The sequence below is a fragment of the Petromyzon marinus genome, chromosome 23, assembly GCF_048934315.1.
Source record: "Petromyzon marinus isolate PM22_M1 ecotype Great Lakes invasive population chromosome 23, UKy_Petmar_22M1.pri1.0, whole genome shotgun sequence".
NCBI classification, from domain to species: domain Eukaryota; kingdom Metazoa; phylum Chordata; class Hyperoartia; order Petromyzontiformes; family Petromyzontidae; genus Petromyzon; species Petromyzon marinus.
In genome coordinates this window covers 89,328-107,023 of record NC_133689.1, presented here as the reverse complement: position 1 = coordinate 107,023, position 17,696 = coordinate 89,328, and the positions used below count along the sequence as shown (strand labels likewise).

The 17,696-nt window shown below is 50.9% G+C and overlaps 1 protein-coding gene across 4 annotated transcripts in view; it reads right to left on the bottom strand.

The window, feature by feature from the left end:
- LOC116945100 (polycystin-1-like protein 2) overlaps nt 1-17,510 on the bottom strand; it is a 69,868-nt gene extending 52,358 nt beyond the window's left edge. Inside the window, exons 1-9 of one of the 4 annotated variants that reach the window (XM_032959211.2) lie at nt 13,868-17,510; nt 12,520-12,882; nt 10,674-10,832; nt 9,940-10,188; nt 9,704-9,814; nt 9,356-9,506; nt 7,013-7,245; nt 5,403-5,668; nt 4,730-4,874 (exon numbers count right to left, since the gene is read on the bottom strand). In XM_032959211.2, the coding sequence (XP_032815102.2) occupies nt 4,730-4,874; nt 5,403-5,668; nt 7,013-7,245; nt 9,356-9,506; nt 9,704-9,814; nt 9,940-10,188; nt 10,674-10,832; nt 12,520-12,826 (1,621 nt within the window). In that variant the 5' untranslated portion in view covers nt 12,827-12,882; nt 13,868-17,510. The other 3 variants (XM_032959208.2, XM_032959209.2, XM_032959210.2) reach the window with 3 other exon arrangements.
- Between the last annotated feature and the right edge of the window lie 186 nt (nt 17,511-17,696).

The window sequence follows — 17,696 nt, the reverse complement described above, 5'->3', positions numbered from 1 at the left end:
TTACCGGTTAATGATATCATTGCCCATGTCGACGTTGCACTCAAGGGCTTGAGTCACATCTCTGCAGACGTAGCAAGATCTGAAATCGCTGCAACCCTCAAAAACGCTAAGTTGCCACCCAGCAACATCAGCAAAGATGAACGTTTTGAATTATCTCAATTTAAAAATAGGGATGATATTGTCGTCCTCTCAGCCGACAAGGGCAATGCCACTGTCATCATGGACAAAACAGAATATAACAACAAAATTCAAGAACTACTCAACAATGGCAGCCTGGTCACCAAAACGAACGAAATCATCTCTGATTCAACAGCATTAATTGATGAGATCAAACAGTTCTCGTTGAAACCCTCTGCTGCCAGACCACCAAGATTATATGGCCTTCCAAAGATACACAAAGAAGATACACCCCTTCGTCCCATCGTCTCTACTATCAACTCCCCCACCTACAAACTGGCACGTTTTCTTCCTGATATACTGTGACCTTTCACTGGAAAAACCACCTCTGCGGTACTAAATTCTACTCACCTGGTATCGACAATCAAAGGCATTTCCCTGTCCCCAGACGACCTGCTTGTCAGTTTTGATGTGGTGTCCTTGTTCACCAAAGTCCCGGTACCTGACACCATCGCTATCATTGAAGACCTGGTTCATCAAGGACTGCATACTGATGTACCCCCCCTGGTGAGACATTGCTTAACCAACACATACTTCACCTGGAATGGAACTTTCTACAAACAAACTGAGGGCACCCCAATGGGCTCCCCCCTATCTCCGGTTGTAGCCAACGTATTCATGGAAAAATTTGAAACTGACGCCATCCAGACTGCCACTCTACGCCCGACCTTATGGAAGAGGTACGTTGATGACACCTTTGTCATCTGGCCACATGGCCAGCCTGCTCTAGACCCATTCCGCGACCACATCAATTCCATACACCCAGCCATCAGATTTATCATGGAGGTCGAAAAAGATGGCAAACTACCCTTTTTGGATGTCTTAATTAAAAGGAGACATGATGGTTCAATGAACCACTCTGTCTACAGGAAAGCTACCCATACAGATGCTTACTTGAAACCGGATTCCCACCACCATCCATCCCAGAAGAACTCCCTCATCAAGACTCTATACCATAGAGCCAAATGCATTTCCGACCAGGAACACATTACCAGTGAACTCAAGCACGTACACCAGGCTCTCAGGGCTAATGGTTACTCCGACTACACAATCCGCAAAGCCATCACTCCAGTCATGAAGAAGGATCCTCTTGTGGAGCCACTCAAAACCATCACCTTACCCTACATTGCAGGGGTCACTAAAAAGATCTCCAAAATCCTGAATAAACACAAGATCCAGGTCCGATTCAACACAGTACATAAAATCCGTGATTTAGTTCCATCTGTAAAAGATGCTGTTCCAGACATACAGTACCCGGGCGTTTACAAACTAAAGTGCCTCTGTGGTAGTAGCTACATTGGAGAAACCAAACGAAATATCTCGGACCGCATCCGCGAACATAAAGCAGACTTGAAACACAGTAGGACGAACTCCTCTGCCGTGGCAGATCACTGTTATAATTCAGTGGGCTCACATGACATTGACTTCTCCAAGACGGAGGTTCTTTGCAAACCAACCTGCTACCATGAGAGATTCGTTCATGAGGCCATTCACATATACAAGCACAGAGACAATTTCAACCGAGAAGATGGATTCTGGCTTAGTAACCATTGGAAAGATGTTTTAAACCATTTCTGTTCTTAATTAATTTTATTTTACGATGACCTTCAGACCGAAGCTCTTTTGCCAGCATTGACTCTTAATACCTCTCGCACCACGGTTAATGGTATGGTTTACAACATGGAGTATAATAGCGCCTCGCAGCTGTCTCTCTCCCCCTCCTCTGTTCCGACCATGGATGAACTCGTCCGTCCGAACGGGGCCCGTAGCTATCCGTGGTGCTAAAGTTGAGGGTAAGAATCCACCCATTTTTTTCGCCATATAGCATTGTGATATATAACGACTTATTGTTGGTAGCTTAGCTGATTGGAGAATGTAGAGTTTATTGATAACATTAAGGTAATTTATATTTTAGTTTTTTATTGGTTCACTATATAGTACTGTGAATAGCTCAGATGTGTAGGCCTTGACTTCAACATAGTCATTTCTGTGACCAGTCACTAGCTAATCACTCAGTTATTTCAATGCTAAATTCGCCTAGTTATTTCAATGCTAAATTCTCCTGTTTGATTTGTACTAAGTGCCTCGGTGAATGTGTATGCTCTGACTTCAACGTAGCTATTTCTGTGACCAGTTACAAGCTAATCACTCAGCTATTTCAATGCTAAATTCTATGCTAATTCCTTTGTCAAGGGGTGCCTCTGCGGATGTGTATGCTTTAACTTAGCTATTTCAATGCTAAATTCTATGCTAATTCCTTTGTCAAGGGGTGCCTCTGCGGATGTGTATGCTTTAACTTTTAACATAGCTATTTCTGTGACCAGTCACAAGCTAATCAATCAGCCATTTCAATGCTAAATTATATGCTAATTCCTTTGTCAAGGCGCTTTGTTTCCCCTCACACAGCTTAAAGGTCGTGATCTGAACGTGGCTCTTTCACTCCAGCGCTGTCCTACCAGACAGTCTCGTCCCTTCACCTGATGAAGGCCGCTTGTGTTGTGGCCGAAACGTCATGAGAATATTATTGTGTTATTTTCTTTTATCAATTTATTATTTTATTCTCATTCTACGTGACTTTACCGAAAGAACCAAAGAAAATGTAGTAGATTGTTGGTGGACAGGAAACTGCTAATTTGGTAGTTCAATAATTTTTCAAAAATTTTCATAAATGGGGACAAAATTGAGATAGGTCGGTAGTTATTGGGATCATCTTTAGGGCCCCCTTTGTGAAGTGGACGGACATGGGAATGTTTCCATTCTAGAGGAACTGATGCTTCTTTGATGGACAGGTTGAAAATATGGGCTATAGGTTTGTATATTAGGTGACCAACAGTTAGTAGAGCAAAGACAGGAAAACTATCTGCTCCGGTAGAGGAGGACCCTTTGAGGTAGGATAGCTGTTTCAGAACATTACTTTCGTGGATTGGCTGGAAACTAAATTCGTTTAATGCTTGGACAGGGGTGTAGGAATTTTCATGAGCAGGGGTAACTCCCAATACATTATTATAAAGATTACCAGCTTCAGAAAAATGAAGGTTAAAATTGTCAACTATTTTTTTGGGATCTGAAAAATATTCCCCATTTCGGTTTAGCTCAACGGGCAGATTGTCTGTTTTGGATGCCTTTTCGATACATTTGATTGTTTTCCAAAAAATCCTGGCATTTCCATGTGATGCCAGGAGAGTGGAGGAAAAGTAGGCATTTTTTGCATGCAGTATTTTTTTGACGCATCTATTCCTTAAATCTACTCTAGCCAGTCATTTACCAAATTACTTTTCTGAGCGCATTACCCAAGCCTTGTCCCTAGTTTTCATGAGCTTTGTAATCAAAGGATCATACCATGGTGGGCGGTTGCCTTTAGTTTTAAATCTAACCAACAGAGCATGTTTGTTAAGAATTTGGAGAAACATGTATCTGAAAGTCTCCCAAGCCGTAGTCAGGTTGGGGATATCACAGACCTTGTCAATATCCGAGTGAAGCACATCATTAGTAAACGCCTGAGTGCTGAAGTGCCTCAAAAAGTGCTTCTCAACAATTTTAGGGGGGGCTTTGGGTCTGGCTGATGATCTCACCCCAAGAAGGAGTGATCACTAAGGTTATTTCCCAGAACACCAGTCAGTGCGAAATTGTGAGGGGCATTTGTCAATAGGACGTCAAGCAGAGTTGACTGTCCGGGATTTTTGAGGTTGGGTCTTGTGGGGACATTTATTAATTGAAACAGGTTAAATTCATCTGTAAAATTTGTGGCCACGGCCGGCGGGTTTAGCCAATTCCAATTTAGATCACCGACTAAAACTATTTCACCTTTTGGGAGGCCCTCAAATAGCTCTCTCAGTGCAGATGCAGCTTCAACATCCTTCCCACTAGGCGGTCTATAGCAGCACACTACCAATATCTGTTGATTATTTGGGAGAGTTATTCTGAGAGCTAAACCTTCAAAGCAACATTTTTTAAACAGGGAGTGAGCTGGTGAACAGGCAATAGTATTACGAACATAGATGGCAATTCCACCTCCTTTAGATCCTCGGTCAAGCCGAAAAAGGTTGTAGTTGTTAATCGTAATCTGCAAACAAGCTCATGAACATTTACATGCAAACAAATTTGCACAGACAAGTATACATTAAGCGTTCCAGTCCTTCATTGGCAATTTGTGCTGATTACACCCAGCGCATTGTCCTTTCCGCCAGATCTCACAGCAGCTGCTGCTGCTGCCGCTGCAAGCTAGACAGGCAGCGACCTCCTAGATCTGCCCTCCTCACAGTCTCCCACCACCCGCTGTGAGGTCCTGGCCCTTAGTCGCCGGACCCGTGGGGACCGCTCCATTGCCGTCTCGGCAACAGGCCCTCACCCATCCTGCATGCGTCCCACCCAGTGCAGCCATTTTTGCCAAATCATATCCACATATTGGTCTGGCTCAGTGTGAGTTAGTCTGCGTGGCTTTGGGTGATTCTGAGGGAGTCTGGGTGGGAAACTGGGTGGATTTTCGTGGCTTCGGGTGAGTCTGTTGGTGTAGGAAAGTGTGCGTGTAAGTCTGGATGTGTGTCTGTGCCACCTTGCTGGCTGACAGGGATGCGGTAGATCGCATGGCTGGCATTCGCCGCCTCCCTCTCTTCCGAAACGAGTCCCTTCACTCCCAAAAGCTCGAACAGCACACGCTCTGGGGTGCCAGCCTCCACACGCACTTCCACCTGCATCTCCTACACACACAAGACGAAGACGAGAGATCCCTCGAATAGCCTCAATAGACTGTTGGGGTAAGTGCTGTTAGCGAGCACCTATGAAGGCCTGGGGGCCAACGAGGGGGTGGGTGGCCAACACCACACCCGAACGCCTTTGTCTCCCTAGTAGCGATGACCACTATTTGAAGCTGAGTTGTTACTGTTGATGGCCGTGAGCAGAAATCGAACTCAGATGGCCGGGTTAGTACCGCACAGAGCTAACCGCTACACGACCGCTCCCCACACACACACGTGCACACATGCACACAAGCACGCAGAAGCATGCAGGTGGGGAGCAGGAGTGGGGGCTCGAGTGGGACTGTTCCTCCAATATGCCGCCTGGAGAAAGAGGCCAGGTGGAAACGACAGAATAGGTAGCACGTGGCTAGCAGCATGCTCGATCATAGCAAGAGGAAGACTGGATAAGGTCCGCCAAGTGCGGAAATATTTTCCGTCCCGCCGGCAGACCAAGCGGACACGGCGTGCGTGACGAACCCTCGGCCTCACCTGCCCGACCTCGACGAGCGGCGTGGTGACGGTGGCATGGAGATCCCCCACGGGGCGGCGCAGTGCCAGCAGCAGCGGCGCCTGCACGGGGGCACCACCTGCCGTCACGTTGTTGGTCGCCAGCACGCGCAGGACATGTTCGCCCTCGCCCACGCGCTCCTGCATGGCCGCCGTGAGCGTCGTGTTCTGCGTCTCCGCGCCATCGGCAGCCGCCCAGCTCGCGAGCACCGTGTCGCGCGCCAGCAGCTGGAAGCTCACGTTGGTCCCTGGGAACCGGTGGGGAGTGGGGGATCTGTTCAGTGCCGGTGTGGGGTGACGCGAGGGGCCGTGCGGCGGCGGTCCCGGCATCCGGGTCGTACGTACAGAGCGGCCGTCAAGGAGATTTAGGTCGCGGTGTAGATCGCCTCGTAAGAGCATATAGAACACGGACGCTAAAAACACAGCCGACCCACAGCAGTCGACCCAGCAGGCAAACTTTTCTACGATCAACGCTCCATCCTGCTCGGTTCATAAAAAAGTAAACTTCCCAATCGTGGTGAATAGATTTACACGGTTCAGTCCAGCAGCCCGCCCTGGTAATTTACTGTGGGTGCATTTAACCACAACATAATTTATACCATCTGCTTCACAGTGGACGTTCGGGATTTCGTGACGTCAATCGAAGAAGATTTGGACATCACGTGCCAGTCTCACGGTACAAACTTGACAAATTTGAAAAATTACACTGCAAATGACCCAATTTTGAAAGACGTAGCCATCATCACCCTCTCCTGAGAAAACCTGGCAGGACCCTCCTGAAAATGAGTCCTGAGATTTTCTGAGTTAACAATCGGTAATAATAATAAAAACAATAAAGTCTGTGATGCTCGATCAGGCTGTAGAGTATAATTAAGCAGCACGAACACAGAATATAAACATAGATATAGTGTGCATGTGCGTGTGTGCATGTGTGTGCGTGTGTGTTTGTGTGGGCGGAGGAGCGACGCTCACAACAACGAGCGGAGCGCCGGGTGGCTAAAGCACAGCAGGTTGGCACAGTAGGGGGCACAGGTGGTGCATCAGCCAGTCATCTCAGTCATCTTAGTCAGTCGACCCGTGGCACCTGGGTCTGCCCCGTGACCTCCTGCCAGCGGGCGTTCGACACTCCACGTGGCCTCAAGGTGCACATGGCCTGGCACAAGCGTCGTGGTGACGTCACCGCCACTTAGTGGCGAATGGCGGTTGTTGTGTGGGTCTCATCCGTGCGGGGAGCGGTAGTGCAGCGCTGCGCTACGAACTCGGCAACCAGAGTTCGACTCCCGCTCACGACCAACACCACTTCGATTCCCGAGATCGACTCAGCCTTAATTGAGTACCTGGTGCTGTGTGAAAAAATTACTACTCGGGAGACAAAGGTGGCTGGTCGTCGTGTTGGCAACATACCCCCTCGTGTGCTTTGCCAGCCTTTATAGGCTCTCGTGAATAGCACTTGACCCAACAGCCTGTTAAAGCTAAAGCGGGTGGTGCGCGTGTAGCCAAGTGGGCGGTCAGCTTTGGGGTCGCCGAAAACGATCTCGTCCAGTGTCGCCCGGCTCTACCCAAGCCAGCGCCCGCCCGCCCTCCCGCCTCACCTGCGAGCAGTGACATGGGAAGCGGGAAGTCGTGGCCGAAGCGCACCACGCACTCCGGCTCCACCTGCCATTGCTCCGGGCGCTTGAGGCACGGCGTGGGGGAGAAGCCGGTGATGGGCTGCTGCACGGCGAGTGAGTGGTGGGCCGTCACGTGCCACTCGGCCGCCGAGCACTCCACCTGCAGCGTGAAGGTCCCCGGCAGCGAGTAGCGGTGCGACACCTCGCTCACCAGCCTGGCATACGGCGTCACACACACACACGGCGTCACTGACATCACACATACAGGCACGCAGCATCAGACAATCTTGCACACAACACACCGTCTCGAATGATAAATTACACAAGAACACACCACCCTAGCCACACTATTTGAGACACCCGCCTTACACACACACTGAACAACAACAACCGCCATTCGCCACTAAGTGGCGGTGACGTCACCACGACGCTTGTGCCAGGACATGTGCACCTTGAGGCCACGTGAAGTGTCGAACGCCCGCTGGCAGGAGGTCACGGGGCAGACTCAAGTGCCACGGGTCGACTGACTAAGATGACTGAGATGACTGGCTGATGCACCACCTGTGCCCCCTACTGTGCTTTAGCCACCCGGCGCTCCGCTCGTTGTTGTGAGCGTCGCTCCTCCGCCCTCCATTGTTGTTAGAGGGCGACTGCCTCCAACTGCCCAGTAGCGTCCTTCACGAGCCTCCTCCACAGAGGCCGATCTTGACATCGCTGGTACCAGTCATCGGCAAGTCCACTCAGCTCCACGTCCTCCTGTACCACATCACTCCATCTCGATCTGGCCGAACAAAAGCTGTTTGGGCATGCGGTGGCTGGGCATGCGGTGGCTGGGCATGCGGTGGCTGGGCATGCGGTGGCGGGCTACATGACCCAGCCACACATACACGTGGACATACACAAAGATCCCCCATATAGCCTTAACAGACTGTAGGGGCAAGTGCTGTTAGCGAGCACCTATAAAGGCCGGATCGGTACACGAGGGAGTGGGTGGCCAGCACCACGCCCGACCGCCTTTGTCTCCCTAGTGACAATGTTTACACACCGCACCAGGTACTCATTTGAGGCTGAGTCGACCTAGGGGTGGCCCGGGACCGGTTCAGATAATCGTCACTGGTGTTGGCCGTGAGCGGGAATCGAACCCGAGTCGCCAGGTTCATAGCGCAGCGCGCTAACCGCTACACTACCGCTCCCCACACACACACGTGGACACACACAGACACACACACGTGGACACACACACAGACACACACACACAGACACACACACACAGACACACACAGACACACACACGTGGACACGCACGTGGACACACACAGACACACACGGCCACTGCTACAAACACGCACACGCGCATTGCTGTGTTATGCTGTTTGGTTGATCTACTTTGCTTTGTAGCTGTACCATGTCGCCGTGATTCACCGTGTTATGATGTTATTGTGCCGTGTTTCTAAAATGTTGCCCTGTTGCCTTGCTGCTATGCTGTATTGTTGTCATGTGTTGTGTTGTTGTTGTCGTGTTGTTGTCGTGTTGTGTTGTTGTCGTGTTGTTGCTGTGTCGTGTTGTGTTGTTGCCGTGTTGTCGTGTTGTGTTGTTGTCGTGTTGTTGCCGTGTTGTCGTGTTGCCGTGTTGTTGCCGTGTTGTCGTGTTGTGTTTTTGTTGTGTTATCTTGTTGTTGTCGTGTTGTTGTCGTGTTGTCGTGTTGTTGCCGTGTTGTTGTGTTGTCGTGTTGTGTTGTCGTGTTGTTGTCGTGTTGTCGTGTTGTTGCCGTGTTGTTGTTGTGTTGTCGTGTTGTTGTCGTGTTGTCATGTTGTTGCCGTGTTGTTGTGTTGACGTGTTGTTGTCGTGTTGTGTTGTTGTCATGTTGTTGCCGTGTTGTTGTCGTGTTGTTGCTGTGTTGTGTTTTTGTTGTGTTGTCGTGTTGTGTTTTTGTTGTGTTGTCGTGTTGTGTTTTTGTTGTGTTGTTGTCGTGTTGTTGCCGTGTTGTCGTGTTGTCGTGTTGTTGCCGTGTTGTCGTGTTGTGTTTTTGTTGTGTTGTCGTGTTGTTGCCGTGTTGTTGTTGTTGTTGTGTTGTTGTGTTGTCGTGTTGCTGTCGTGTTGTCGTGTTGTTGCCGTGTTGTTGTCGTGTTGTGTTTTTGTCGTGTTGCCGTGTTGTTGTGTTGTTGTCGTGGTGTTGTCGTGTTGTTGCTGTGTTGTTGTGTTGTTGCCGTGGTGTTGTCGTGTTGTTGTCGTGTTGTTGCCGTGTTGTCGTGTTGTTGTCGTGTTGTTGTCGTGTTGTTGCCGTGTTGTGTTGTTGTCGTGTTGTTGTCGTGTTGCGCTGTGCACCCGCTCAGGGGGGACGGCTCGATGAGTCGCCCATCGCCCAGGCTCACGCTGCAGCTCAGGTTGGCGCCGAGCGCGTCGGGTAGCAGCCACTCGATAGCGATGGGGACGGTGTCTCCCACAGCAAACACCTCCCCCACCGTCACCCTCACAGCTGCATGCACGACAACAACAACAACTGATGTTAGCAGTGACATGCCCATGGCACTTGGGCAAGGTTAGGAAAGTAGGTTATGGAAGAGTGTTATTGGTTATATGGCTGAGATGACTGGCAGATGCTTTACAATACCATCATATGAAAACCCAACACACATGCACCTACACATATACGGAGCCTCATCATTGCCTCACCTTCAACACAGTTGTATGACAGGGTGAGGTAGCTGCCCCTGGAGGGACAGGGGTCCCCGAGGAGGACCGGGTCAGCTCCGGCCTGGCAGACTTGCACACCGCGACAGAGCCCTGGAGACACGCACACGGGGCCACACGCGCACATGGGGACACACGCGCACACCTGCACCCCTCCCCTCACGCAGCGTGAATGTGACTGCCGCGTGCGTGTCCTGCCACCGTGCAGTGCCACGCACCTGCGATCAGGTCCGTGACGTTCACCGTAGAGCACCCGTCCTGCGTTTGTCCGTCGGGGCTCGTTTGGCCCCCGGGGGTGTCGGGCTCCGCGGAGCCTCCCGGGTTGAGGCCATCGGGGCGGCTGGCGTTGAGCCGACAGAAGTGAGCGTTGCCGCGGCCGAAGGTGGCGAGCTCCACCGTGACGACGTGGGCCGAGCCGCAGCGCAGCGTGGCGTTGGTGCCCGGACAGGCGAGTGCGTGGCGCGGGTCTGCGGCGCAGACACGGGCAATCGCCGACGCTCAACTGTGCGGTTCTGTAAATCCTCCTCTCCTCCTCCCTGTGTCCTGCTGTTACACTTAGCCACCGAGTCAGTGACAGACCCCTTGAGTCTCACGAGTCTATCACGCTACACGGCGTGACCAATGCACCTCGTGTCACGGGGAAATGCTCTGTATATGGGATGCGATCATTCCGCGTCTGGGCTGAATAGAAGGTACAGGCGCAACCCTGCAACTGTGTCGCTAAAACCACTGCTGGTGGAAGGAGCTCCACTGGAAGGAACTCGAGAGCATTTGGGCTACTCTACCACGATGATCAGACGTGTTGGAAATTATAGGAGTTACCTACACTTTACCCAACCACATGTGACATGTCAATCGACTAAACTGCTGGGCAGACGAGGTAGTGGGGGAAATTGAGAAACTGGGCTGGTGTGATCAAGGCTGGTGGGGTCAGGGTGGTTGGGAGCCTCACCAATCTGGCACAAGAAAGGCCGTTCCTGCTCGCACTGCTCACTGGCCGCCCAGCGGAATGCAGCCTCCGCCGAGAGGAGCCCACAGCGGCCGGCTGGCTCCCCGGGGGCCCAGTCAGGCTCCGTCACGTTAGAGCCGTCCAGCCAGCGCGGAGGCCCCGCTGTTACAGGAGACACACGATTACAGAGATATGGGGACTCTGTGGGTTCAAGGAGAGGAGCGATCGATGCCCAGTGCATTGTCAGCAGGTGCCGTCTACGAAGAGACAGGAGGAGCCGGTGCCCAAAGAGAGAGGGAGCAGTACCAATGTGCCACCTCATCGCATCTGCCTCGCCTCCTCGTGGTGGGTGTGACACTGAGTATGTGATACCACAGCAGCGAATCCGCTCTGTCGGCGCCGCGCCTGCGATGCCACCACAACAAAGCGGCCTGGCCAACGCTGCTTTTCCCTCACCACCCCCCACATGAGCACACACACCCCCACGTAGGACCTCGTGGGGAAGTCACCTGGCCTCCAGGTTTTCACTCAGGAGCCCAGCCCTAGTGGGAACATCCTCCACGGTTTCCTGAGACCACGGAATTGGCCGAGGCTTCCCCGAGGTTAAATGCCACTGCGGCGCCGTGAATTGACGTGAGGTTACATGGTCACGGCGAGGCTGCTCAGCCACCGCGGTTGAGACACACACCGCATGGCAGGTGGGGGTGGGGAACGGGGCCACGAACGATGGGCTAAGAGCACACAGGAGGCAGGATCAGCCGGGTAGGCGCCTGGTTAGCTGGCAGGTTAGGGTACTGAAGCACCAGGGTAACCGTCTGATTGGCAGGACAAGTGGGCTGGTGCGTCCCGGCCAATACAACAGCCCAGCGGCGGCCCCTTTGATGTGTAAAGAGGGATGCGGACGGCGCTGAGAGCACCAGTGCGGGGCATTGGTCCAATTGGCCGTGAAGGCCACCGAGTCAGCCGAGGGGTTCCTTTGATGTAGAGGAGGATATAATGGGAGAGGAAAGCGCGATGTTCAGTTCATTCTCCTCGAGCCAGCGATCAGGGCCGTCGACTTCCCAGCCACTCGAACGTCCGTGTGACGAGTCCAAGTGCAGTGAGGATTCGCCCCAGAAGCTCCGTACGAGCCGAACCGTGAGTACCAGAGAGTGAGATACTGAGACCAGTGTGAGAATTCCTAAAGAGAGTAATTCGAAATTGGCGGGACAGATTGGGACTTAGACCGTCGGGAATAGGTTAGTTATTCTACTATATTGACTCCGGGTTACATAATATTTAGTCTCGGACTCGTCAAGAATAAACTGTTCGTGAGCAATAACCTTGTCGTGTGGTTTCTGCGAGTGTGGGGAGAGCGCATGGTGGCGTGAGTCCGCTCGTCGTAGCACGGGGATTTGCGCGCGAATAGCTCTATCGAGGCGACCATTGTGTGCGAACCCGACCGACGTTCCTCCATCGTTGTGCCGAGTTTGTGCGCGAATCCGGTCCCCAGTACTCATCATTGCACAGAGGAGCCGGGGAACTATTCGAGCATTTTTTAACCCCCCAGTGTGCTCCCCATCTCCTGGTCCAGCGCTCACCCGGACCAGGAAATGGGGAGTAGCGACTCTCAAGGGATGGAGGGGTCGGGAGGCAGCAGCTCCCCCGGGATCAACCCTCCACCGAGGGAGGAGCCGGAGGCCAGCAGCCTTCACAAGTATGACACTGGGTTAGCTCACTGTTGTGTGAATGGGACCCGAGGTTAGCCTACCACCGAGTGTCACACTGAGTGTCTACTGCTCAAGGTCTAACGAGTGACTTCCGTTCGAGGGAATCCGCGATCGGCTGCGCAGGCGCTGGCTTCGCTCACCTGAACCGTCGTCGTCTCGAGCCAGCAGCCCAATCCACCAGCTGCGCTCGGCATCGCCAACGAGCCGCTCCCTCGTGGCCGCCCGCACCACCGCGTCGGGCAGCGTGGCCAGGAGCCCCCCGGCCCGCTCGCACTCGCGCTGCGCCCCCCAGAAGGAGAGCGGCGGCGCGGTCACCGGGAGGAAGCAGGAACTCCCAGCCGGGAACTGCGGCGCGGGGCACGCAGCCGTGGATACCGCCATCACCAGCAAAAGCAGCAGCGGCGGCAGCAACGACAGCTGCGCGGGCACGAGGCCACGAGCTCCCATCGCGGGGAGATCCAACTACCCCCGAGAAGAGGGCTCCTCGTGGCAGCAGCAGCAACCTGGTGGTAGAGAGAGTTAATGCAGCGAAAACATTCTGTCTCAAGACTCGTTTTTTGGAGGGTCCTGCATTTGGCATAAAAGGAATTGTCCAAACTGGCCGGGTGGCTCAGCAGTAGAGCGATTGGCTCATAATCTGAACGTTGTGAGTTCCAATTCTGGTTAGGGGTTTGACTCAGGCCATCATCCATCTGTGGCTAATAAAATCAGCACCACTTTGTGGGGAAGTCAAAACAGAAAAGTGAACATTTCTACCTCTGGCTCAGGGCTGCAAGACACGAGCACTGCCCCAATGCTCAGGAAACCACGCAGTCTGACTTGAAGGCCGTAGCTGGCTTGTGTGAGGCGCGCCGCGACAGAGTTGGCGATACAATATAGGGCGGCGCCATGAGAACTTCACGAACACTCCCTTACCTGGTATGCAGGTCGTGGGTTCAATTCCAACCCTGACGCCTGCTGTATATTTCGAGTAGAGTATTTGGCTGCGATAAATGTCTCCATGATAAGCCACTTTATTTAGCGTATAGCTCAGTGGTCCTTACCTGGTAAAATAAAAATTGTTTAGTTAAAATAAAATAGCGTATCTGTGTTGATTTGAAGCTTTCGTGACTGCAGGAATTCACTCAGCGGGCGAGCCCCTCCCCCCCCCTCGGATCGACACAATGCCCCGCCACAGCGGTTTCTTTCTCTCTCTCACCTGAAAAGACGGTTGCTTGTTGTTGCGATCGAAACGTCGTGATCTATTATTTATTTTTCTATCTACGTGACTTTACCGATATAGCCAAAGAGTATAGTCTATCTGTGGTTTAGAGAGGCCCTCGTTGCTTGAGTTACCAACCCACGAAAACGAGGGTTGTGTAGAGATCAGGACACAGGCCGGACACACAGCAAGGAGACGATCACGAGGGGACCTCTTCAGCTGCCGATGTTCACCCGAGTTGAGGGCACAAACACCAAACCCCTCCAAAGGAAAGGTTCCACTCTCACCTCTACCCATTTACGTGGCTTGCAGCTCCTATACGCGATCCTCTTGATACTCATCCGAGACGGCCCCGTCACCGTAACCGTCTGTCCAGGTGACTCACATACATTTCACTTGCCTTTGTTTTGTAATTGCTGTCCGCAGTCAGAGCCGCTGTTTAGACAATAGGATGAGCCGCCCGCAGGCCTGGTCGGCTGAGATAAGAGCCACAAAAGGGATATGACAGATAGCAGAGCCTGCTGCAGCCCGAACATCGCCAACCCTGTTTCTCGTTACCACCAGGGACTCATTTGGGGTCTGTCCGGTTTGGTTACTCAAGGAAAATATTTCTGTATGCTGCTACGCCGTGTAAAGCTTACCTCTCGCTGTGGCTACTATTCACGTACCTACTCCAGTCTGTCTACAAGTGACCTGAAAAAAATTCGGTGAGATATGAAGTCCTGATCAAAACGGATCACCATCTGATGACCCTTTAACAGCTCAACACAACATAGTGACGCTTAAATTTTGATTTAAAGCTTTCGTGACTGCAGTGATTCATATTCTTGGTTCTTTCGGTAAAGTCACGTTGAAGGGAAACAATAAAATAATAAAATATATAGTGACGCTTGGTTCAAACTAATAACAAGTCGCCATGCAAAACACGCGAGATCGGATTTAAATCTGATCAGTGTCGACTCTGGAACAGCTAAGGCTCGCTGAGCTATAGCTCTTTTTCAGAAGCTACCTGGCCACAAATGATAGCGAAACGAAGTGGCTTATCACGTGAAAATTTATAGCAACCAAATACTTTAAACGCATGTTTCTAAATATGTAGGGAAAAACTGGAGGACCCGGACAAAAAGCCACGTGATCACGGGAAAAAAATCGAAAACTCCAAATATAGTCATCAGGATTGAGATTTAATCTACGACCTCCTATATACCAGGTGAGGCAGATAACATCTGGTTACCTAATCCTAACCTCAAAAAAGATATACTGTATCTCATCTGATTGCTTTTGTGTAATGATTGGTGACCGGGCTTAAGCCGTCAGCTCCCTGCACTTGAGAACCTGCTTTAAATCTGGGTGCATAGAAACTCAAATGGAATTGCTTTTGTGGAATTTCTGGATAACGCTGGGATTCTCAACAACAAAACACGAAAACAGACTCGGTGTGTTGTGGGTAATTTAAACCAAAAAAATAATTTCAACATAATTTATTCATGTGAGGCAGATAACATCTGGCTACCGAGGCGCCCCAAATTCCCAGACAGCGTTCCGACGCGTGGGTTCCACACATAAAACGTTGGCGTTGGGATATTTGTGCCAAGTATGGAATTAAACGCATTTGTCTCTCATCCGCGTGTCTGGGCGTTCCAATCCCGCATCTTGTCCGGTCCCGCGAGCACCAGTCCCTTCCCCCTGTCCACGGAGCTTCACCCAACAGGATCCCCGCGATGTTCTCATTCCCACAAGTCTCGTCCCCGATTGCCTCGCCTACATAGGACACACGATCCTCGTTTATTTTTCACGTTATTCCGCTTTTTTACCCAGGAAAGCCTCTACCGAGTCTCAAGGCTACTTTTGTCGAGGGTCTTGCAAAGTTTTCGCAGTAGGATGCAACGATTGCTATGCAATTACGAGTTTTGAAAATAATTAATGTTTAGATATTTTGGATCTTGGCACACAATGGCACTCTTCCACAAAGTCACGGGATCTTTAACGTCCATTGCGAAGCAGATGGCATATATTTAATAGGTAAAACACTCGAAGTATTAACCAGGACGGCCGCTGGACTAGAACCGCAAACCTCTGCAGCAAGCGGTAAATGCGCTAGCGCTGGGCCACGCCAGAACCTCACCTCATACGCAACCTCACCCGAGGCATTCTCACCCGAGTCTCACCCGAGTCTCACCTGAGTCTTACCCGAGTCTCACCCGAGTCTCACCCGAGTCTTACCCGAGTCTCACCCGACACCGTCTCATCTGAGTCTCACCCGAACCTCACCTGAGTCTCACCTGCACGGTGAACAGTGTGGGGAGCTCCGCAGCAGCAGCCGTTCCTGAGAGCAAGAGCAGCGCAAGTGGATACAGCCGGTCCCCGTCTGTCTCTGCCCTTGTTCTCCACTACCTATGCCCCCTCTTATCTCAGTATACCACACTGTGGCACTTGCCGATCGTAAGTCACGGACGGACCGGCCGTGTGAGAGGCGGCGCTTTGAGCTTTGTTATCTCTCAGTGCCGCCGTGGCCGTGAAAGCGCAACAACGGTGCGAAAACAAAGAGGTCTGCGTGCATCTTATCAGAGAGGACACGGGGCATCCATCACCAGACGTGGGGCTCGCGGCCCCATCACCACTCCCGTTTTGACAATTCCATGGCAGTCACCATCACAGACCGCGGGCGCAAGTGCTGTTAGCGAGCACCTATTGGAGTCATTGATGTAGCCGGACAATTCTCACTGAGTCTCGAGACTCATTTTCAGAGGGTCCTGCATTTGTGATAAAAGGAATTGTCTAAATCAGCCGGGTGATGGCTCAGCAGTTGAGGAAGCGGCTCGTAATGGGAAAGTTGCGAGTTCACATGCTGGTTGGGGTTGACTCAGCCCATCATCCGTACGAGATCCCACTTCGTGTGGATATAAACAGCCGTTGTCCTATACAGAAACAGTAGAGTGGACCCTTAACATTCACAGGGGATACGTTCTTGGAGAACGGCGCTAATATTAAAACCACGAATGTTTGAGGAAAATAGGGTTAAGAGCATAAACATATATTACACTGAATCACATAATCTGTCAGTTTAACACGTAGGCTTTCACGACCAATATCATTAATACAGTTTTTTTTATTAGATCGTGTAAAAATGTGTCGTTAAACCCGCCACCACCCGACACAGCCAATTGGCAAGGTTTGTCACGTCAGAGCGAAGAAGCTTTCTTGAACGAAGGTTTCTTCGCTCAAGGGCTCACAAGTGACGTCATCACATATATCCCTATATTTAAGCAACGAAACAGGATTGCTCCACAAATCTGGCTATCGCCTGATGATGCTATTTATAATTACTGGCGAAACGTTATACTCAAATTGCAAATGCTGTGGCTTGGCTAACACACCGGTGTGCTGTACTAGTGACGAATTGGCACGTTCTGCTTACGTGACAAACCTTACTAGTTGGCTGTTGGGTGGTGGAGGGTTTAATGACACATTTATATATTTACGCGATCTAACCCAAAAAACCTCTATTATGCACGTAAACTGTATATACATGTATATATCGATGCATATAGTTTATAGTATTATTGTTATTTAACTTATATAAAAGATTTACATAAACATAAAAAAGTGCAAATATAAATAACTATTAAACAGGACATCATTGGCGTGTATACGGTGCGGCAGGTGAAAACCGACTGAGGCAGAGCGGCGTGGGGGGACGACTTCCGTGCTCTCACGATCCATGCCCCTCCCATGCCTCATAACCCCACTAATTTCAAATAAAATCACTAACAATGTTTTGCGAATACGAAAAATCGCGATTATAAACCCTGCAAAAATGAAGAGTTTACTATACCCACCACCCCTGCTATATACATGTGGAAACTCCACCACTGACTCAGGGCTGTAAACAGATGAGCACTGTCTTAATGCTCATTTTAGCAGGAAATCACTTTTTGTCCACATAAAAGTAAGAATTTTGCATATTGACAGAAAACGTAGATCTCGAGACGAGTTCACAAGCCAATTTACCACTATTGTTCATGTTTCCACACGGAGATACGCAATTAATGCTGAGTTCACATCGAGGAGATTTGGTCAAAAAACAATTACCATTGAGCACACAAATTCGAGACT